The 23,365-nt window shown below is 34.4% G+C and overlaps 3 protein-coding genes across 4 annotated transcripts; all 3 read right to left on the bottom strand.

Annotated features, from left to right (window-relative positions):
- Positions 1-1,650: 1,650 nt before the first annotated feature.
- On the bottom strand, positions 1,651-4,837 carry LOC104779637 (signal peptide peptidase). Its single transcript, XM_010504018.3, has 11 exons — positions 4,465-4,837; positions 4,046-4,161; positions 3,793-3,944; positions 3,618-3,703; positions 3,205-3,332; positions 2,993-3,043; positions 2,793-2,879; positions 2,623-2,692; positions 2,377-2,513; positions 2,203-2,280; positions 1,651-1,978 (listed from the first exon to the last, which is right to left on the bottom strand). The coding sequence occupies exons 1-11, from the start codon at positions 4,502-4,504 to the stop codon at positions 1,889-1,891; spliced, it is 1,035 nt and encodes a 344-aa protein (XP_010502320.1). The 5' UTR covers positions 4,505-4,837; the 3' UTR covers positions 1,651-1,888.
- Positions 4,838-11,553: 6,716 nt separating this feature from the next.
- Positions 11,554-13,166, bottom strand: LOC104779636 (nucleolin 2). Of its 2 annotated transcripts, XM_010504017.2 has the most exons (7): positions 13,064-13,166; positions 12,941-12,962; positions 12,727-12,788; positions 12,416-12,609; positions 12,094-12,309; positions 11,924-11,983; positions 11,554-11,813 (listed from the first exon to the last, which is right to left on the bottom strand). In XM_010504017.2, exons 1-7 carry the CDS (start codon positions 13,091-13,093, stop codon positions 11,756-11,758), a joined length of 642 nt encoding a protein of 213 aa, XP_010502319.1. In that variant the 5' UTR covers positions 13,094-13,166; the 3' UTR covers positions 11,554-11,755. The 2 variants fall into 2 exon arrangements, with proteins under 2 accessions (XP_010502319.1, XP_087365908.1); XM_087509782.1 differs by lacking the exon at positions 12,941-12,962 and having other exon boundaries at positions 13,064-13,151.
- A 7,318-nt stretch (positions 13,167-20,484) lies between these two features.
- LOC104779635 (KH domain-containing protein At4g18375) lies at positions 20,485-23,069 on the bottom strand. The gene is made up of 7 exons (XM_010504016.3): positions 22,921-23,069; positions 22,621-22,676; positions 22,007-22,503; positions 21,538-21,906; positions 21,208-21,462; positions 20,880-21,104; positions 20,485-20,780 (listed from the first exon to the last, which is right to left on the bottom strand). The coding sequence occupies exons 2-7, from the start codon at positions 22,643-22,645 to the stop codon at positions 20,745-20,747; spliced, it is 1,407 nt and encodes a 468-aa protein (XP_010502318.2). The 5' UTR covers positions 22,646-22,676; positions 22,921-23,069; the 3' UTR covers positions 20,485-20,744.
- Positions 23,070-23,365: the final 296 nt, after the last annotated feature.

The raw sequence follows: 23,365 nt of genomic DNA, 5'->3' as shown, positions 1-23,365 counted from the left end.
ATTCAAATTTACATTTAATTATTTTTGTGTAAAGAAATATTTCACCCGTGAAATGTGAAAAATAATGTTAATTGTTGTGATAATTGTGATAATATTATTTATTTTTAAGATTATTGTAATAATTAATTTTTAATATATACTCCTTTGTTTCATAAAGAGTGTCATTTTAGAATTTTATTTTTGTTTTACAAAGACTGTCATTTTACATTTCCAATATACTATTTTATATTTTTAATGCATCTTTTCATTAGATTTTCTAGCTTTACCCTTAATCTATGACTAAATTAACTCATTAAACATTTATTAAATAAGGACATATATGTATATTTTAATATATTTTTAATTTGTGTAAAATGTGTCAAAATGACACTTATTGTCAAAGAGAGGGAGTAATTGAATAGTCATCAAATTTTTTAAAATCGAAGAAAAAGTTTTGTATTTCAAAAAGTCAAATAGTTGAATAAGTTTTTAATAGTTTATGAAATGCAAATTACTTTAAATTATTAACTATATTTTATTTTTTTAATAGTTGATGAAATCTTTCATTTGAAAAAAACTAATAGAAAAAAACATTACCTTATATATTACAATGACACATTTATGTAAATAATAATGAAATAAAGATTTCTTTATATATTTTAATGGCACATTTAATAAATCAAAAGACTTATTTTTGTAAATATGTTTATCTTGAGCTGCTTAATTGCAATTAAATCTTCAAATTGCTCTGGCGACGACACATCAGCATTTTCAACAAAATACTTGTCTATTAATATATAAGGGATGTTATTTGCTTTTTGTACAGAAAAAACTGAAAATGGTATAAAATTTAACCTTTTACCAAAAAAAAAAAAAAAAAAAAACTAGCAAACATTAGGAGAAACCAACACTAGAAATTAGAAAGCCTAATTGAGTTAATAATGAAACTTTTATTAATGGTATCATCAGCTCATAGATGAAACAAAAGATACCAAGGGTAACATACACCAGACTTGGAAACTCAGTCCAAAACAGCTATTGCACCAAGTGCCTTCAGCTTCTCCACGATCTCCTCTCCTTCTTCTTTTGATACTCCTGTTTTCAAAACCGACGGAGCCTTCTTCACCAAATCCTTCGATTCTTTGAGAGTCTTACCTGTGAAACTCCTCACCTCCTTGATGGTCCTGATTTTCCAACCTTCATCAAAGGACTCCAATCTAACCGCAAACAGAGTCTTCTTAGCTTTGATCACCACTCTCATTTTTCTTTGATTTCTTAGGTTTCCCTTAATTCTCTACATTTTTATTGACTCATTACAGATACCTATATACATAACATACAACTTGCTCTACAAGCAAATAATTGTACTAGAGATGTCGGAAACAGAAAGAAAGCAATAATTGTACCTTCATTACTATCTTTGCTTTCTTGACTCGAAATTGCTCCCCAAGCAAAAATGTCACTTCCCCAACACAGATATTTTCTACTTATTACGATGTACTTCGTTTTTGCCAAATTCTATATTTTAATTAGTATTTTTAAGCCACAAGTTACAAGATCATAGTTTATCCCTTGAATACTACTACCTATGTTCTTTGCCTCCCACACTATTCATATCCTTCCATGTCGTCTACAATAGTTGAAATGATTTAACATAAAACACACATAAAGAAGAGTCAAAGAGAACCTATTATCTTAAAAGGTCAAAATGAAATCTGTTGTAACTTAATAGTAGTAACTTACACAAGTCTTTGACAAAAGAAAGTTTGAAAATCTAATAAACCAAAAAAGGGGTTAGAAGGGACTGATTGCATTTGGAAACAAAACTGTTTTCCTTTCGTTTTCCATATTTTTAAACACATTTATGTGTATATATATTTCTCCTCTGCCCTTCTTTCTCGATTTTGCCTCATTCATCATGAGCTTTGTTAACCTCCTCACTTGTCTTTGATTCATCAGTCTTTGGTTCCTCGGTCTTTGATTCATCAAACGCCATCAACTGCAGCAGCAACAAAAAAGAAGAAGAAAAAGACAATAAGCTCACTAATCCTTGACTACAACCATAATATAAACATGTAAAGCAAACACAAGGTAACAAGGAAAGTTCTTCTGCTCTGTTAGGTTCCAAACACAATTATGAAAAAACTGAAAATGTTTATACATACATGTAAATGCTTTTCGTTTGCATTTACAACATTCGAAATCTACGAGGAGAAAACGAACCGGTTTGATGTCACCGTTCCAAATGCAGTGAGAAGCCAAGAACCCAATTACGGCTGGGACAATGTATAACAAAGCAGGCTAAAACAGAGGCAAAACACAAACCCCCATCAGAGAAAATCCCAAAAATTAGGTAACAATATAATGGATGACAACAATTAAGACACAGAGACAGACCTGTGCTGCTTGAAACCAGTTCATGACTACAATCGTGAGGATAACACCAACAGCGTATCCGATAAATGCACTTGTGAAGTATTGTGGTTGTCTACGTCTTGACACATCAAATCTTAAAGCAAGTGCAACAAAAATACCTAAAGGAAAAGAACAGCTAATGTCTCATATTCATATAATATCCGAAATACAAGAGTGTATAACCAAAAAGCTGTATATAGTTATTGAGTTACGCATTAGAGAACATACCGGGAATGACAATGTCACCAAGGCCAAGCATAGAATAGGGTCTTAGAGCATCGCCCGTAGGGAATAAAAGCTGAAACAAATATGCAACAATGAGATTACATACAAGATCACAACAACAAAAAACCAATTTAATTTTATTTGGTGTGTACTTCTGAGGCAATTTCACTAACCTTTATTGGAGCATCAAAGGATTTGGCAACACTAACCATAACCGGAGTGAAGAAAACCCAGAAGATATCATAGAAAAATAGTCCTGCCTGGAAGTCAAGTTAAACAAACACCGAAATGATTAAGACATCTTCGATGACTTGAATTGTCTTATCATCTAATCAAATTCAATAATAATAACATTCAAAGATGCGGCTCTTACCAAAAGGATGGCACCAGTCTTGAATGATCCAAGAGAGAGCATCTCAATTCCCTGTATTGGCCACAAGATTAATAAGAAAACGAAGTCACATCCAACAACAGTAACGACACTGATTCCAGTTCAATTTTAAAATTCTATAATATGTTTTGATAAAGAAGCCACGTAGCTTATGCGTTCCCATACAATGTTCTTTAGAATGGACGGAAAGGAACCTGAATGCAGAAGGAAAGGCCGAGAATATTGTTAGCCAGCCAATGTTTTTTCCACGCATACCACGCACAGAAGAAGGTTCCAGGGATTCCTGCAACAACTTGGGACTTTGTGAACTCTACCTCCAAAGCTGTTTAAAAACAAAGGTGTCAGTAATAAAAGAAAAAATTAGTCTGAATTACACAAGCAGATATCAACCAAAGGATAAAACCAAACACTGAATAGAGTACAAAGAGTAAAACAGATATGCAAACGGGACAAACACATAGGAATTTGGATGATCATAACATTAACCAAATTAGCATTGAAAGACTATCACTAAGCAAACAATGACAAACAAAACCATAACATCACATCCAAATATAATGAGAGAAAAGGTACCAAAGAACATTGATGGTAAATCTTAGCTACATACACTTGAAATACGGAAAACGCCAGATGATAAGATTGTCGTTCCAAGGATCAGGCAAAAATCTTCTGATGGCAGGTAACAATGTCGCCCTGCAAAACACATAATTATGTCATGACTTGACCATAGCAACACGCAAAGAGAAAGAAACATGTAGCAGGAATTTAGATAAGACACATACGAAAGAGCGACAATCCCAAGAACAAAGAAGTAAGCTGTTAGAACAGCATTGACCAAGTCCTTTGAGAGAAACTTGAACAATAAGAAAAGGGAGAGAAGCATAGCGCTCCCAACCAATGGGAAACGCATGGCATGTTCTTTAGACATGGTCTCCTACATCATTAAAACAAAACATTTTAGATCAAATTGGAGAACTGAATCACTTAAAACTAATTAAAAAAAAAGAGAGAAATCTGATCACGTCTACGTCTTACCGTTGGAGGAGTATCCTTCACTGAACGAAAGCAACCCACATAAACAGTGATACATGCCGTAAGGATAACATTCAAATTTGGATTTACTCTCACCACGAGTGGTGCCAATGTCAAACCTGTAACAACAACAACAACAAACCCCCTCAATTTTGAGTCCTTACGTCAAAATCAATAACACCCACCAACCCTAAACCCTAGAGAAACCAAACCAATAAGAAACAAACAACAAAAATTGCATATTTCCAGCAAATTCGAAGAACAACCCCAAAACCGAAAAAGTTAACAACTTCGTCACCAAAATCATAAATCAAAAGAAACCCATCACACGAAACAATCACATGATCGTAAAAACCGATCGAAATTGAAATCCACTAGACGAATTGTAAGAATTACAAGAGTGAAAGAGATAAAAGACGAACCTGCGAGAGCGAGATTCGCAAATTTCTCACAGTTCTTCATAATTGCTTCTTCTTCTGTTTCGTATAAACTCTCTGTAACTCTGATGAATGTATATGTATAGAGAGAGATCCAATGGTGTGGTGGGGTCAAAAAAAAGATAAAATTTCCACCAGATCTGTTAAAAAAAAAAATTAAGATGAAGACGAAGAAGAAGAGAGAGTATGGAAAGAAAATTAAGATACTCGATGACTACGAAAGTTACGGGACTGTGACCTACTTATGTGACAGACATAAATTACTGGTAACGTTCACGTGTTTATGACATTACGTTCGAATTATATTGGTCGATTAATTACCCCATTCATCACCACCGCATCACAATTCACAAAATATGTATTTTTTGTTTCCTTACATGTGTAAGTCAAAAAAAAAAAAAAAAAAATGGTAACCGATACTTTTCTACTTCAACTGAAAACAAAAAGTGCTGAACAAAATCATAGTCAAAAATTGTAACACATAATTAAATTTTGGGAGATTTCGTAATCACAAATTAGTCTAATCTTTTTTATTTTTGTATTATTGTTTTCCATATTTAGTCAATGTAAAAATATTATATTATATACAGTTTGAATTGATATAATTCTATATTATAGTAATTTTACCAAATATGTTAATATAGATATTAATCAGATGATTAAACCAAAATTTGACTTAGGGATGGTAAACGGAAAGAAAAGATGGGAGCCGATTGTGTTTGACTCTTTCATCTTAGTTTTGGTACTAGTTAGAGACCAAAGTAGGGGAAACTTGTGCATAAGCACACAGTAAGCCCAATTTTTGATAATGTTTAATCAAAACATGTTCACAACGGTAAAAAAATAGAGAAAGCAGAGGACAATACAAAGTTGAATACTATTGAAGGAAACCGATACAATGAAACAACGTTTATGAAGGAACGCAGAATCACTTCTCACCTGCAAGAATTTCGGAAGAGAATCTCTAGCAAAACGTTGAGGAAGAAAGTACTAGAAAGTTCTAGAAAATGTTTACAACTCTGAAAATGCATAAAAGATAAAGATGAGCTAACATTGCTCTTATACTGCCACCACACTAACAGTGTTTAACCGTTACTTGACATTGACAGCCTGCAACCTCTGCCACCTGCACACTGCCAGCTTGATTATTCCTTCCTCACGCGCTCGTCACTCTCTTATCCAAAACAATAAGCCCCACGTGCACTAAATGCCTCTTTTGCTATATCAAAGCCCCCTGTTCTAAGAACCTTGACCACAAGGTTCAAAGGCTGGAAACTTGCACTGTAAGTCAAACAAGAACTCCCAGGTAGCTTCGTCTTCCGTTTCATTTGTCCATTGAACCAAGACCTTTGTAACCGCACGACCCTGCCGCTTAACCATTTGACGAGCCAAGATCTGCACTGGTTCCTTGACACCGATATCCGACACAATAGATGGAAGCTGAGACGAAGTGGGAACATCACCAACCTCTGCCTTGAGTTGTGACACATGGAAGACCGGATGAATCAGAGAATGGTCTGGTAGCTGCAGTTTGTAAGCCACTTTACCACAACGGTCAACAATCTTGTTAGGGCCATAATACTTTGGAGCGAGCTTCTGAGTTGAACACATAACCATAGAGCCTTGGCGATATGGCTGCAACTTGACAAACACAGACTCACCAATATCAAAGTGCCGCTCAGAGCGATGCTTATCCGCTACTTGTTTCATACGGGTTGAGCTCGCATAAGGTGAAATTTGAGGACCAACAGCATTGCTTCACGTTCCTGAAGACTTCTGGCCACAACAGCAACCTTGGACTCACCAGGAAGATAAGGAAGATGCACTGGAGGGGTTTTACCATAGACTGCCTCAAATGGACTGAGCTGAGTGGAAGTGTGAAAGTTGGTATTATACCAAAACTCTGCTAAAGGTAACCAACGACTCTACAACTGAGGACATTCACTACACATGCAACGAAGGTAGGTCTCCAAAAATCGATTAACAACCTCCGTTTTTCCGTCACTTTGAGGGTGATAAGCACTCAAAAATTTCAGTTCAACTCCCTGTAGAGAAAAAAACTCCTTCCAAAAGTTGATGACGAATATCGTATCCCTGTCACTCACAATAGACCGAGGACAACCATGAAGTTGAAAAACAGAGTCCATGAACGCTTGTGCAACTGATACTGTCGTATACGGATGCGATAGAGCCATGAAATGGGCTGCTTTAGTCAATCTGTCCACCACCACAAATATCACCGTCTTACCAAAGGATTCAGGGAGACCGTCAATGAAATCCATTGATAAGTCAGTCCAAATTGTATCTGGAATGGGAAGTGGTTGCAGCAAACCCAAATAAGCGGCAGTGTCATACTTGCATTGTTGACAAACTGCATAACTCCTTATAAACATTTGAATGTCCACCGCCATGTTCTTCTAGAAAAATAACCCTTTCACTTTCTTATAAGTCACATCCCTTCCTGAATGTCCACCTATTCCCGAGCAATGCATCCATTGTAAGATGGTTTTTCGTAACTGATCATCATTAGGGACTACGATTTTGTTCTTCCTACGCAGAACTGATTGAATCCATGAATAATGTCTTTTTGCTGCAGGATCAGCCTGCAACTCGCTTATCAACTGTTTAAGTTCTGGATCTTTCTCATAATGAGCTTGAATTTCTTTCATGAGATCGCACTCTAGGACTGACATTTCCATATGTAACACTTCAGCACCCTCTACGCGTGACAAAGCATCAGCTGCTATATTGTCTTTTCCCTTCTTGTACTGAATTTCGTAGTCAAACTCCAACAGCTTAGGTAACCATTGTTGCTGAATGGGTGTGTTCAACATCTGCTCCAAAAGGTACTTCAAGCTCCGCTGGTCAGTTTTGATAACAAAGTGATTTGGCAATAGGTAATGTCGCCATTTCTGAACCGCAAAAACCACTGCAAGCAACTCCTTCTCATATATCGACAAGTTCAGTTGTTTACTTTTCAAATGTCGACTGATAAAGGCCAAGGGATGGCCTTCCTGCATCAACACAACGCCAATACCGGTGGAACAAGCATCTGTCTCCACCAAAAACGGTTTGCTAAACACTAGGAGTGCAAGAACCGAAGCATGACTCAAAGCTGTCTTCAATTTTTCGAAAGCTTCCAGTGCCTCTTGAGACCATAAGAACAAATCCTTTTTGGTCATGGCAGTCAAAAGACGAGCAATGGTACCAAAATTTTTGACGAAACGTCGATAGTAACCTGCTAGACCGAGAAACCCACGTAATTGTTTTAGATTCGCGGGAACTAGCCAGTTTGCAACAGCGTTGACATTGGCAGGGTCTGTAGATACCCCACCAGCAGCAACAAAATGCCCCAAATACTCAACCCTATCTGTTGCAAACGCACACTTGCTTTCCTTGGCAAGAGTTTATTTTGCCTCATTGTCTGAAAGACATGCTGCAAGTGATTGATGTGATCTGTCAGATTGGAACTGTAAATCAAGATGTCATCGAGGAATATGAGGACAAACTTGCGCAAAAACTCCCTGAAAACATCATTCATCAATCCTTGAAACGTAGCCGGTGCGTTAGTTAAGCGAAATGGCATTACCAGATATTCATGATGTCCACTGTGTGTTTTGAACGCAGTTTTGTAAACATCCTCTGGCTCCATGCGAACTTGGTGGTACCCTGCTCTTAAGTCGATCTTAGAGAACACAGAAGAACCCCCAACTCGTCCATTATATCCTCAATGAGTGGAATTGGGAACCTGTTTTTGATGGTAAGAACATTGAGACCCCTGTAATCCACACATAATCTCCAAGTATCGTTCTTCTTCTTGACCAATACTACAAGCGATGAAAAAGGGCTAGCACTAACTCAAATGGTACCAGCAGAGAGTAACTCCCTAACCATCTTGTCAATCTCATCCTTCTGGTACACCGCATATCTGTAAGGACGTTGGTTAACCGGGTCGCTTCCCTCCTTTAAAACTATCTTGTGGTTATGCCCTTCACGAAAAGGTGGTAAAGCTGTGGGTTCTTCGAACAAATCTTCATATGTGGTCTTTAACTCTGTAATAGCTTGGTTATCAGCATTGTTACGTTAAATTAGCTCCACTGCATAAACCATTGCCTCCTCTTGCTCAACTACTTCCTGAGCACAGATCATCGAGATTTGTATCGCCTCCTCATGATTCTTGTTAAACTTGATGGCCTTAACTGTTCTTACTTACCCTTGTTTGATTCCATGAAGAAGTATTTTCTGATTCTTCCACCAAAATCCCATTTCTAACTCCTGCATGTTCCAAGTCGTGTCTCCTAATGGTGCTAACAATTGAACCCCCAACACCACATCGCAACCACCCAAAGGAATGATCATGAAATCATCTTGAAATTCCGTACCCTGAAAAGACCACTGAAATTGAGAAGCCTTACCTTGTACCCCCAACTTACTTCCATCAACTACTGCAACTCTCGAAACACCTGCAGATTGTACGTTTACACCTATCTTCTTTGCTGCACTGGGATCCATGAAATTGTGTGTAGATCCCATATCAAGGAGTATAAACAACACCTTTTTCTTGTGAACTCCCTTAACCTTCAGAGTTTTGTAATCCGAAATCCCAGCTACTGCACTAATAGACACCATTGGCATGTCTTTATCCTCCTCGGTTACCATCAGATCAACATTTCCCGTATCACCCTCATCCTCTTTTTCGACTTCAATCATTAAAACTTGTGACTTCTTATGCTTAAGATAGTGGTCTGGTGTATACTTTTTGTCACAAATATAACACAACCCCTTTGCTCTCCTAGCACTCATTTCCTCTTGAGATAAAAATTTCCTCGCCGGTTTCTGAACATTAGACCCCACATTCTCCGATAGATTCTCCTTCTTACTTTGAGTTGACTGTTTTGCGACTGTTGTTGTGCTTCCACCATGAAACTGCTTGGTATATGATCCACCAGACGTAGTACCCTTCGACATAGGATGAGCCTTCTCATAGAGACGACTGAGCATAAAACATTGGCGAACGGTCTGTGGTGAAAACATTCTGATATGCATCTGAGTATCAAGACGAAGACCTGCAAAATAAGAACGCACCAAATAATCTTCTGAAAGTGTAACTCTCGTTCGGATCAAATCAAACTTCTGGTGATAATCCACTATTCCATCAGTCTCCTGCAACGCTTTCAACTCAGCAATCGGATCTTCCAACACATCAATGAACCTTTCTTTCATCAATAACTTGTACGACGGCCAATCATTCAACAGACTCTGACCAAAAGGTGTTTGTACCAATGCATGATGCCAAACAGACGTGTGACTATCAAAATGCATAGTAGCCATACGAACCTTTGTGTCGTTTGGTGTAGCATCAAGAATAAAATAGTCTTCCACCTTACAGATCCACTCCGAGAAATGTTCTCCATCAAAACGGGGAAAGTCCACATGCACTAAACGAGTAACTCCCGAGTAATGACCAGATCCCGATGAACCTCCACCGCGTTGTTGACCAGAACCACCTCCACTTCCCTCTGGCAACGCCGACACCGCCAAGGGACTACACTCTCTATGAGATTTGCTCGAGGAAGTCGGTGGACCCGGTATCAACCTGATCAAATGCATCATGTCAGCCATATTCTGCTCCATCCTCTTATCTTGCGCTTCAATCTCTCGTTCTATCGCATGAGTCCGATCAAGAATGGTTCTCGCATCACCGATCGTCTCACTTCCTCCTTCCTGAACTTCTTCCCCAACCAGATCCTGCCGATTAATCTGAGATCTCGTCTCACACCCATTGTTTCCGAGGTTCGACTTCGCTCTGATACTAATGATAACGTTTAATCAAAACATGTTCACAACGGTAAAAAAAAACAGAGAAAGCAGAGAAAAAAACAGAGTTTAATATTATTGAAGGAAACCGATACAATGTTCAGGAAGGAACACAAAATCACTTCTCACCTGCAAGAGTCTCGGAAGAGAATCTCCAGCAAAACGATGAGGAAGAAAGTACTAGAAAGTTCTAGAAAATGTTTACAACTCTGAAAATGCATAAAAGATAAAGATGAGCTAACACTGCTCTTATACTGCCACCACACTAACAGTGTTAACTGTTACTTGATGTTGACAGCCTGCAACCTCTGCAACCTGCACACTGCCAACTTAATTATTCCTTCCTCACGCGCTCGTCACTCTCTTATCCAAAACAATAAGCCCCACGTGCGCTAAATGCCTCTTTTGCTATATCAATTTTACAAAATCTTCAGACACGAAGCCGTTGAGGTGGACTAAGAGATAACTTCTGGTTCCTCCTGAATTTTGAGCAACTCGAAGATGATTCTTGAAAATATCAACCAGTGAGAGTCATCATTATGAATTACACTTAACTCCATCACCCGATCATACATCATCTTACCAACATCAAATCAAATTCCAATGGCGCAAGTCCCTCATTTCAGAGAGATGATTCTTGTGAGTAGAGGGAAGCCAACTATAAGCAGCAATCATGGATAGAGCACCAAACAAGGCTGGCATGTTCTTAACGGACAGAGGTTTCCAACTTGATTTGTCTTCTCCAGTAAGAGCAATATCATCCAATGGTCAGAAAGGCAGGGCAGAGCTCTAAACAAAGTTGCCTCTCCTAATGTCAAATATACTTGTTATGGGAAACTATTGCAACACCAAAGTAGGCTCAAAAAGGGAGCCTCTTCGGTATTATGGTTACATTTTTCAGTTGGAGTGGTTAATATTGCTATAAATTGCAAAGTTATTTACAGAGGAATGTGTTCTGTATTGAGAGGAGACCCACTGCCAAAATTTGCAAGTCGTAGAGCCCGAGCAGGTTTCTGTTGATCAAAGATCTTATTGGCGTGGAGATAATGAGGGAACAGCAAGCCAACAAGAGCACGAAGGAGAAGCTCTCAAGGTAAAAAGTAAATGGAGAATCTGAACAATGCTTAGAAGGATTCCAACTACAGAAAATGACAGTTTAAGTCCTTACATATCAAACAACTAGGTAACAAAACCACAACCGCCCAATAAACCAATTAGCTCAAACTTGAGCGGAACTCACAAAGTCGACTTCATGTATTTTGATTTTCAAGTTAAAATATAATATATCATATTAAAAGCTTCACAGTTTGATTTAGGTATAAATTATGCAATAAAGAGTCACATAATACAAGTTTTCTTAGAAAGGCATAAAACATAAAATAAACAAGTAGCGGCGGCTGCAGCTGCGGCGAAGGTAAAAATGACCAAAATATTTAGCAAAATGTCTTTTTTTGTGTCTTTAGTCTTCTTGATCTTTTTGGTCAAGCTCAGCAACCGTACTGTCGAGCATAGCTTTCCTGTAATATCAAATAGCAAAAGATAGCATGAGAGTTTAATTAATGACAAGTTACGTTCTTAACTAGTAAGAAGGGATTTAATACTAATAATCAAGAACAAATTTATGTACCTGGGCTTACGACCAGCTTTTTGGTCAGACTCAGCAACCATACTGTCGAGCAAAGCTGACCTGTAATATCAAAATAGCAAAAGATAGCAACAATTTAAATTAATGACAAGTAACGTTTTTAACTAGTAAGAAGGGATTCAATACTAATGATCAAGAATAAATTTATGTACCTGCGCTGTATAAGACCACCCCTAGTTTCAATGAAGCGTTCGAACAAACGCGTCCTTTGAACGCGGACACAGCGTTCACACCCTATAAAATTAGGATACTTACGACTTCCAATTAAACTTCTAGCACATCCAACCTCAAGCTTCAGATTTCCCAAGTAACTTTCATCTAGTGCTAATGCCTTCTTTTTGTCCGGCAGTATATTTAACAAAGCAAATCTGAAGAGAAAAGAAAAAGAAAAAAAAAACAACAAGTAAAAAATTTTAGTTTGTATTTTAACTTCTAAAACTAATAAGAAAAAAATACGAGCAAGAAGTCACAAACCCCAAGAGAGAACCAGTTTTACACTCTGCCGGAACAAAAATCCGAGAGATCACTCCACATGAATTGAAGTGTTTTCTCAATGTACTCCTGATATCAGCCATAGGTAGGGAACAATCGAATCCCCTAACGAAAATGGTCATTGGAGTGCCTCCATATGCATCTTCATTTTCGTAAAGGCAATGATATTCTTCGGCCTTGTGTGTTTTGGAGTCAAAACAAGAAATGTTCAGGTTTGGGAAAATACAGAAGCTCTTAGAAAGACTAACGAGAGCATACAAAAACAAAACATACAGAAGCTAAGTTAATCTTACCTTTTTGTGCTTCTTCCGAACTACTTGTTCCAAGTCATAGGACTCGGACTCGGAATCCTTCTCTGATAGGAAAAAAAACAAAAACTTGCAATTAAAAAAAAGGAAGACATATATAAAAATATTAAACAAACCAATAATCAGACTTATATAATTCGAAAATAAAGATTGCAAGAAACCAAGAACAAAGAAGTAAAGTTCAGCACCAAGTTCGTACCATTCTGCGTAGTAGAATCAACCTAAATAGAGAAAAATATAGAAGAAATGACTAATACAGAAAAATTGGTTTAAAAAAAAAAGAACTGAGAGAGGGAGAAATCCATAAGGAAAATAGGATTACATCGGTGGATGTGGAGAGCCTCTTGCCCATGGAGAAAGTTAGGATGAAAAATAGAGCGACTGCTAAGTTTTTCGATAATAGGGGAGATGAAAACCCCTAGACTGACTTTTGTTTATATATATATTAGTAGCCTGGTTTTAGATGGGCTTTCATGGGCTATTTATTTTGTCTCGGCTTGTGACGGTGGCCCATTTTCTTGTAAAATACCTTTTGTTGCCAAGCTATAGAAGAAAGGATTTTATTGGTTTGTGATTTAAATAAAATATTATATAGAATATATGTTATTATTCAATCAAGAATTTTTAAAATTCTGTTAAAATTTGGTGTTAGTAGTTGAGGATTTGTAAAAATTGATCTAAAGTTTTCATAAATTTAGTATTATTAGTTAAGAGTTTTATAAAGTCATGAAAAGTTTTATATTATTCAATTAAACAAAAGAATTTTGGATTGTTAGTAAACTAAACTATTATATTATTAGTTTAGGATTTTATATACTTTTGTATTATTGTTTTCCATATTTAGTCAATATAAAAATAATATATTATATACAGTTTGAGTTATTATTTTTCTATATTATAGTAAGTTTTACAAAATATGATAATATAGATATCAATCAAATGACTAAACCAAAATTTGACTTAGGGATGGTAAACGGAAAGAAAAGATGGGAGCCGATTGTGTCAGACTCTTTCATCTAGTTTTGGTACTTTTGGATTAAAATTCATGACATTTAACTATATGTATATCATACAATTAGACAATTGGCTGAAAGTTAGAGTATGAGTTACAGAATTTAATTTGATCATAAACTCGCAATTAAGTTTTGAATTGGTAATCTAGAGGATATAATTAATTTTTATATTTTAAATTAGTTTGTATATATACATATATTTCCTGCTTTTTCAACACTTGTCCCTTTGAATAATATTGTCATTACTTATTAGAATACTTAGAAGAATACGTAGATAAATTATATTCCTTACAATAATAGTCACTAATTAGAGAAAGAGATTAAAATATATCTACTCGGCCTATACAAACATTAGTTTTAAAACTTACAGCTAGTGAAAAGTTGAAAACATTGGCTTCACATCATTTCATATTTATAACGGAATAAAGACACACTAAGTATCATTTTGTTTTTGTGTGAGCAATGTACAAGATTAGCTCAACACAGTAAGAATCAATGTGAATTTACATTTAGTTTAAAAGAAAAGGAAAGATTTATCTAAGAGCGAGTTATTGGTTCTATGATTTTAATTAATTTGGAAATCCAAACAAAAATCATGTGTTATTCAATCATTGATTTTAAATATTTATCAAAATTATGTGTTATTGGTTCTATGATTTATAAATACTTGTTAAAATATCATATTCTTCATTTAATGATTTGTTTTTGGATTTGAAAATCTACATTATGTTTTAAATAGATTTGAATGGATTTAAAAGTGTAAAATAGATGGATTCAAATCCAAGGATAAAACATGTTATTTCAAAATCTATATGTTTTGATTTTCATAATTTACAATTTTATATGGATTTAAAATCATTTATCTAATAACAGCTCTTAAATTATATGTACCGTGAATTCAAAGACTTGTTTAATGATGGGAATATGATGAGTCATCCTGATGAAACCACCATCTCCCCATCCTTTTCCAAACGAATCTTGCAACTTAAAATATAATATTTTTTCTCAAAATAATAGCCACAACCGGATATAATCAAGCCATGACAAGGATACTTTTCCAAAACATTCCTCAGCAAATCAATATCTGAAGGACAATAAATCTCATGAAATAAGAAATCATTTCCAAATTAATATAATTATGAAATTAAGTGCAAAATGGAATTATATAATCAAATTATGAAATTAACTTACTTTGCCGTCCCACTCATGGAAACTAGGAAGATAGTTAATAGTTATGGCAACGGGAACTTTCCTTGTTAAAGAAATTGTTTCCTCCTCAAACTTAAAAGAATCTTCTTCACTACCACTCTTAGGTCGGTGATGAAACTCCATGTCTTTGACATATGACAATAAGAATGGTTTGGCATTCTTCATATTGTCAATGCCTTGTCCTGTGAAGAGATAACGCCTATAAACCCCCTTCAACAACTTGTCAATAGTAAGATCACTCTCTGAACCAGAGAGCTTATGAGCAGCAAGTTGAGCTCTGAAAAGAACCACTGCGCAACATTCATCTGCAAGAATGAATTAAAGAACAATTGTTACAAGTTATCAAATGTTTTTAATTTCATATCATAAAAGATATATTAATTTGTTCTCACGTGCTCTTTGTCTATAAGACACAAATAGATCAGAATTATCACTCCAACAAAACACCACCTGTTTCCAAATGAATATGAGATGAGCAAAACCAGTTACATAATTTAATTCTCATAAATTAAGTACATCTAAATAATAATATAGACATTTTACCTTCTGGTCAATCTATGAGAGTAAAAAAACATATCAAGAATCGAAAGGATCAATTAGAGTTCAATTCCATTATGTTTGACTACTAAGTGAAAAGGTTTACCTTTTCAAAGACACGTTGATCATCATTTTCCTGTAAACAAAAGCACGTCAATGTTGTGTAAAAAATAATATTATAGTTCAAATTCAGTAGTTATGTAAAAAATAATTATGCATCCTTACCATAATAGAGTCAATAACCCATGATTTGAGATTAACTACAAAAATCTCTATATACTTATTTAAGCAATATTGTTAGAAGTTTAACCCTATTATCATTTGGTATGTTACAAAAAAATGTCAATGCATTTTAATAAATCTAGTAACTAACCAAACAAAAGCCTATATTTTTGAAACATGATATAAGAAAACAATATTTTAAAAATTATTAGCATACCATTTATTGTTTCAAAATCTTAGGAAACAATAACAAATTATTTAGAATAGTTATAAAACTACGATTTAATATATCCCTAAATATTTAATAATGATATATATATTTTAAAACTAAGATACAACATTTCTTATATTTTAAAAATATATAAGTATATTTAATTTATTAAATAATTTTTTTGCAATGCATATCAACGCAGTGAAATCTTATTTAAATCTAAGAAATCACAAATGTTATATTTTATTCAATATAGTATATACAACTAAAAAAATCAAAAAGTTAAATCAAGATTTCTAAACACAACCAGTTCAATATGGATTTTGTTTTATTTCTGGATTTTATTCACGGATATGAACATTGTATCATGTATCGAAGATGTGTTGAAATCAGAATATGAAACTAAGGAAATCAAATGAAAAAAAAATTATAAAATGTATCGAGTAGATCAAATAAAACTTTAACTATTATTTTATAGCTAAAAAGTTACAGCAAAATTTACGCAAGCATTTCCTATGTTGTACAGCACGGTAACTATCTAGTATTTAGTATAAAATCTATCATCTTTCGATAGCCTGGATCGATATTGTTGCCTGAGACAACAATACATGACATTGTTGGTTTAGGGAACGCTGGAAGGGGGAGATTATTTGTAGTTTTACAGTTTTGGGAGTATTCTCGCTCTGTCTCAGACTCTCAATGGAGATAAAGACAATGGAGGTGTAATGGTTTTAGGTGAAAACCAAACCAAATACCTGTTTATATCTGTTTATTTGTTGATATCCTCAGTTAGTAAATGCAATATTGCATTGCTTTCCAGCACGTGACAAGTTGTCGTGTAACAATTAATTATGAGTTCAGCAGTAATGACCTATTTTGTATCTTGATCAAATGAAAGTGAAGAAAGTGCATATTAATAAAGTTCTTGCCTGATTTTGCTTTGCTTTGCTTGGCTCTTAGACAAAATGGTGGTTTATGATCTTGATCACCAACAGATTGGGTGGGCAAAATATAATACAACTGTGAGTGTGAGTGTGATTGTGTTTGAAAGATTTGAATATGGTATAGCCTAATCAAAACGAAAATATGACTTTGCAGGCTCCTTGAATGTGATAAGAGGACAAAACTACAACATTATAAAAACACAAGGCAATACAACATTAAAATTTGGAGCACCTCAACAATTCTTAAAAAAATTGACACACAAAAGTATGTGTAGTTTGTGATTAATATTCTTCTATTTTTGTTTTGGTTATTTAAATTTGTACATATAACTCTGACTTCGAGTCATTGAAATAAATGGTTGCTTAGATTTTGCTTATGTTTTACTCATATTTTTCTTGATTTTTCCTTGAATCAGATTATCATAATTTTTTGGTTATTTTGATGCAACATGTCTTTTGAAATTAACCCAAAAAAGCAAACCACACCAAACCAAAATAAATAGTTTGGTTATAGTTTAGTCTAAAAAGCTATTTGGTTTTCATATTTATAAATCGAATGGTTTATGTTTAGTTTGGTTAAAATCTGTAAACCCCAATGTTTTTTTTTAGTTTTTGATGAATATTTGGAATACCTATTTAATTGTCTACTTTTGTTCTTTACAAATAATTCTATGTTATTATAGGGAGAATCTTTAGTTTACTTGATCTAACAACCTCTGGGTTTTTGTGGAAAGAGAATAACACACAATCATTAGTGAAAAACGAAAACATACAATTAAATAAATTTTTAGACTCTCCAAGTTAGATAATTAGGAGATGGGTGGTGTACGGTTACTACGTTTGATTTTGGTTCGCTTTACGATTTTCGGTTTTACATAAATTGAAATCTTTTAGAAATTATATATATTTCGATTTGGTTATTATGATTTATGGTTATCATTTTTATAAAGAAACAAAATCATATGCACATCGGTTTGGTTTGATTTTGATTTTGTGAGTTATTTTATATTTTAACAAAAACTAAGTTTATTGCATAAAGAAACGTAAAATAAAAATAATATATCAATCAGTAAATTAAAAAATAGATCCAATTCTAATTTTGTAAACCCAAAGCTCCCAAATAATTTAAAGAATAAAATACAAAAAATATAAGTCTTATGTTTTTAATACTGAGGGTTTAAATTTCTGGCTGCAGAGGTTCCAAATATATTCAGGGAAATGTATGCATCTGAATGTACTCCAGAGAGGAAAGCAAGACAATTATTGCAAAATAAACACACATTTTGCAATAATTATCTTGTTGGTTTCTTTTTTGAAGGATTCTCCGCTTCATAAAATATATCACAGAGGGAGAAGGAATGTATAGGAACTCTCACTCCCCGAGTTTCAGTTTCTCCATCTCCAACAAGAATCTCTGTTGCTTCTAGTTCCAAATACCCACAATGTGTTGGCAATGACTGCCCTAACCACTCAGTTTCGTTTCAAACAGCTACAAATGAACTATCATTATCGCTGTGTACAATCACTGGAGTGACCATTGATGTAGAACAAGTGGAACCTACATTAGTTTGATTGAAATATTCGTTGGTTTCAGAAGGACTCTAGAAGTTGATGCTTTGTTCCAAGAAATACTTTAATTGGAAGCTATTCGGTGAGATTGTAAGGCACTTTACTTAGAAAATATTTGAGAATATGTATGTTAGAGTTAGCTGTTAAGTCGATGATATGAAAGGAGAAAATGTTGATAAGATTGAGGAGTTATCAAAGAAGAGTTCATCGGTTCTTAACAAGAAACTATAAGCCACTTGTCACTTAATTGTTGGTTTTAATCTTTAACAAATTTATATTTGATTAAATTTTACAAAGAATTATTATTATTTTAGTGTTAGTATACCCACGTGTCCAACACATTCTTAGTTAATTACTTATGGTAAAGATATTTTCAATAAATCAAAGATAAGAGACTTATATTTATAAAATAATTTAAAATGCAAACACAATTCCCAATGGACTTATATTCAAAGATAAGAGACTTAGATCATGTGATCTGCATATATATCTCTATTTTTTACTTTAAAATAGAATAATTCTAAAATAACGCATAGTTTTTTTCCATTGTATTACTCTATTTTTTATTTTAAAATAGAGTTAGTGTAAGAAAAATATAGTTGAAAATAGAGTTAGAGCATTTCCAACCCATCAATAGTTTTTAGAGGCAAATTTGCTCCAGCTCACCTCTATTGTCATCTCTAAAATAGAGATTGCTATATTTTTCTCTATTTATAGAGGAAAAAAATAGAGTTTATATATATATATATATATAGAAAGAATAGTAATCTTTATTTTAGAGTTGATAATAGAGGTGTGTTGGAGTAAAACTCACCTTTATTATAAAATTTATTTATTTTAGAGATAAAAATAAGGAAAACCATTGAAAATAGTCTTACTCTATATTACTGGAGCAAATGTTACTCTATAATAGATTTTTGACTCTAAAATAGAGTAGAGTTGGAGTTATATTCTTAATAAATAGGAGAGACTTTGTTTCCTCACTTCGCACCAAAAATATATATAAATAATTTGAAATGCACACACACAGCTCCTAATGAAAAATAAAATTATAAGTTTTAGAGTCAAAAACTTCAGAATAATTAAGGGAAACATATTACATGATGTGGAAGTTTTTTATATTCATTTTTATAACTAAAAGAATACACACATGGCAAATGTGAAAAACATATTAATGCGGAAGATTTTTTTAATAAATTATTTACGATACATATTTAAATAAATTCAATATAAAGTCATTTATATATATAAAACATATTAATGTGGACGATTTTAGAGTAAAAATAATAGTCAAAATTTAGACTAATATGATTGGAAAATTCGGAGTCGAAAATTTTGGACTAAAATTTAGTCAAATGGGAAAAAACATTATTTAAGAGTCAAATGGACTAAAAAATTAGTCAAATAGAAAACATATTAATGTGGAAGATTTTATACATATACATATATGCATGTATATATAAACTTGGCCTACATATATGTTCTTGATAGATTATATTCATATTAAAAAAAAAACACAAGATAAATCTTGTTTCAGTGAATACGATTTCTGTAGGAAATGTTTGACGTCTTTGTTTAAGAAACAAATAATTTCTATAAAACAATGTAAATAAGTCATTCTAACATTGATTTGTACGTTAATTTTTCTATATGTTTTTCTTTTTTCATGAGCTTAGAGTTGTTGCATCTTTTAGAAACACAAATAATGACAACGGAAAAGTTTCACCTTTTTTACTATCTTCGTTGAAAATATTTGCTCTCATCCTTATGCATAACAATCAGATGACGAAACCAAAAATTTACTTGGGGATGGCGGTAAACGGAAAGAAAAGATGGGAGCCGATTGTGTCTGACTCCTTCCACACTTTCATCTAGTTTTTGGTCCTTGAGGATTAGAGATATATGAAATTCAACTATAATTTTTAACGAATCATAGACTATCATACCATTAGAAGAACAATTGGTTGACCCCTAAGTAGAACGTAATGCGCAGCAAAGACGCGTCGGAGTTCAAAACAATGCTTTTGGAACCACTTCATGATTAAGAAGTTATTCAATTATACTCAAGAGGGAGTCAAAAGTTAAAGAAACTCTCGTGCTAAATCTTTAATGAAGATTACAAAAAAAAACTTGTCATTCGTTCAAGAACTTCCGGCATTTATAGATTTCTTGAGACTCAAAACAAACCCAAAATCCTCTTTTTTTTCCTTGGATTCCAAAAAAACGCCCAAGTGTGTTTTTAACACTATAAGTGTTTTCAACATAATAGAACGATACCCTTTTACGATTGTTTGGTGATCAGTAAACTCGCTTTCTTCTTGGGGAATTTAAGTTCTGCAACAGAAGCAAAAAAAAAAAAGAGATCATCAAAACTGAATCTCTATGCAAGTAATTTTGGTAACCAGAATCATAAGAACTTTATGAGAATCATACCATTTGACTACTGTAGTCTTCCTTTCTAGCAGTTTCCATGGAGCCATGAGAATGGTTCTCGCGTGTTTTGTGCTTAGGCTTGCTCGAAGTCTCTGTTGTTTGAGAAATATAAGGAAAGAAAGTTGGAAGCAGGACAAGACCATGATCCATGTCAAATACATTGGCTCTTAATCGCAACATCACTTGAGTAAGAGCTTTGATTGCTGCATCAAAACTTCCTGTTATCTAAACCACAAGAAAGAAAAACATGGTTTTCAGATAAGCCTCTTTTAAAACAAACAAAACTGGGAAGCATTAAGCAATAATAAAGTGTCAAGATTTTTATAACCTGGACCATCTCCTCGCCCTCACGAGCAATTGTTGGTACATCTTCGCCTTGAAAAATGCGGATATTTGCTTTTGTGACACTCCTCATCTCAGATATAAGAGCTCCGCCTTTTCCAATGAGACACCCTACTTGAGAACTAGGAACAAGTACACGAGTGGTGATTGCAGAATCACTTGAATCTTTCCCCACTTTCTCACTGCATCGTGTTTGTAAGCGTAAGGCTGCAATCACGGTTGGGGATTGATCTTCGAAGAACTGTTATACATATATAAACTCGGTTCAACATTTCACATATTGAAAATGAGACTTTCAGTAAGAAGAAAAGGTTACCTCTTTTGATGATATGTATATAACGCAATCATCATCTTCACCAGTTTCGGAGGTATCAACTTTGATGCTCGCACCAGATTCTTGCCTAATCTGATTAATGAAACAGCCGCCTTTTCCTATTACACCTCCGACATTTTCAGCTGGACATATGAAGCAGATAGAAAACACTCTTTCATCGGAAACATCTCTTGGCGCAGAGTAATTTTTGCGAGAGCTTGTTAGTGCAGGACTCATTAGAATTCCACCGTGTTGATGCTGCGGGGTACTAGGGGAAGAGAGAAAGTAGTTCTGAAATTGCGACGGATTCTCATAAAGCAGAGAGGCAACTTGGTAAAGAGCTTCTCTAACAGCAGAGGGATTTCCAGTTATCTGAAATTCAACCAACAACATTCATAAGGTATATATCAGAAACACAACCACAGTAACTCTAAGCTCGATAAATTTTCTTGAAAGACTTTTATGACAGTACCTGAAGAAGCTCATCATGACTCAAAGCCAACGCACAAATAGGCAGATTATCACTTATAACACGAATTTGAGCATTAGTTTCATTACGCAGATTTTGGATAACTTGTCCACCTTTTCCAATAAGGCAACCAATTTGATCCGAAGGCACAAGCATCCTTGCAGTAACAACAGTTCTATACTCATCGTCATCATAATCATAATCATCATTGCTAAGTTCTTGCCCCACAATCATATCATGAACCTTGAAAAGAGCGTCAAAAGCAGGACAAACAAAATCCTCATCATCATCATCAATACGATTAGTCTCCTCGCTTGTAGAATATATAGTAACAACACGCTCGTCACAACCAGGTAAAGCCTGGTTTACCCTCAGGTTTGCTTTCGTCTCAAACCTAATCTGCTTTGCAATCTCACCACCTTTGCCAATAACGCTCCCTGCTTTTCTCACAGGACACAAGTAACGATACACAGTATCTTCGAATCCATCACCATTCTCATCTGTATCATCATCAGAAAGAAATTAAAAAAAAAAAAAAAAAGCTCTTAGCTCTTACTTCCTCCGTTTCCGATAACATCAAAATTCGAAGAAAAAAATAACTAAATCAGATCTCTTACCATGAACGTTCCTCGAATAAGCCATCCTAGTGAGACAAATACACGAAATCACAAACCTGAAGAACATAATAAGTAACACAAAAATTAGGGTTTACATTAGGTTTCAAATAAGCAACAGAAAAAAACTTTTAATACTCAGAAGACGACTTCGTTTCTCTATAGATAGATTTTAAGAAACCTAATCGACGACGATCGATACGCAAAATCAGATTCTCACGCAACCGATCGACGAAACTTGATATGATAGTACACTTAAACATTGCTAAAAGAAGCGGAAAGGCGAAAACAGGAAAATCTCACCGGAGAATGAAACAATCGATGATCGGTTAATCCGTCCGTGGAGCTGTCGTCTCGCCGGAAAACGCAACGGCCTCTCTCCGTCTTTGACTAGCTTTTGGAATTTGAAATTGAAAGAATGGGTAAATTGAATGAGAGAGAAGAAAAGAGACTCTTTGGGCTCTATAGGAAAACTACTAAAGGCCTAACAAGTGTATGTGGGCTTTTTCAATATTTCTTGCATCGTGACGGCACGTAGCATTTATTTAATTAAGCCATATTAATTTCAAAATTTAATATATCGGTTAAACAATGTCATTAGTTGACCATCTAAACAAGTGGTTAACAATCAATAAAAAAAAATTGAACATGATTAATTAAACAATAGTAGATCAATTATAAACAGATATAATTCGATATCAATAAAAATAGGGAGATTCTCAAAAATAACACCAAAATAAGTTATTTT

This window comes from Camelina sativa, chromosome 4 (assembly GCF_030686135.1).
Source record: "Camelina sativa cultivar CO46 ecotype springtype chromosome 4, ASM3068613v1".
NCBI lineage: Eukaryota > Viridiplantae > Streptophyta > Magnoliopsida > Brassicales > Brassicaceae > Camelina > Camelina sativa.
The sequence above is the reverse complement of the archived record's forward strand: the minus strand, read 5'-3'. Positions and strand labels throughout refer to the sequence as shown.

Excerpts from the sequence above, each read along its gene's own strand:
- LOC104779637 (XM_010504018.3), bottom strand. The coding sequence starts at position 4,504 with ATGAAGAACTGTGAGAAATTTGCGAATCTCGCTCTCGCAG. Across the intron at positions 4,162-4,464 it reads TGCGAATCTCGCTCTCGCAG|GTTTGACATTGGCACCACTC; the intron begins GTTCGTCTTTTA and ends TTGTTGTTACAG. Across the intron at positions 2,880-2,992 it reads AGACTGGTGCCATCCTTTTG|GCAGGACTATTTTTCTATGA; the intron begins GTAAGAGCCGCA and ends CTTGACTTCCAG.
- LOC104779635 (XM_010504016.3), bottom strand. The coding sequence starts at position 22,645 with ATGGCTTATTCGAGGAACGTTCATG. Across the intron at positions 22,504-22,620 it reads TTATTCGAGGAACGTTCATG|ATGAGAATGGTGATGGATTC; the intron begins GTAAGAGATCTG and ends ATGATGATACAG. Across the intron at positions 21,907-22,006 it reads GTCATGATGAGCTTCTTCAG|ATAACTGGAAATCCCTCTGC; the intron begins GTACTGTCATAA and ends GTTGAATTTCAG.
- LOC104779636 (XM_010504017.2), bottom strand. The coding sequence starts at position 13,093 with ATGGGCAAGAGGCTCTCCACATCCACCGAT. Across the intron at positions 12,789-12,940 it reads TGATTCTACTACGCAGAATG|AGAAGGATTCCGAGTCCGAG; the intron begins GTACGAACTTGG and ends TTTTCCTATCAG. Across the intron at positions 11,814-11,923 it reads AAAGCTGGTCGTAAGCCCAG|GAAAGCTATGCTCGACAGTA; the intron begins GTACATAAATTT and ends TTGATATTACAG.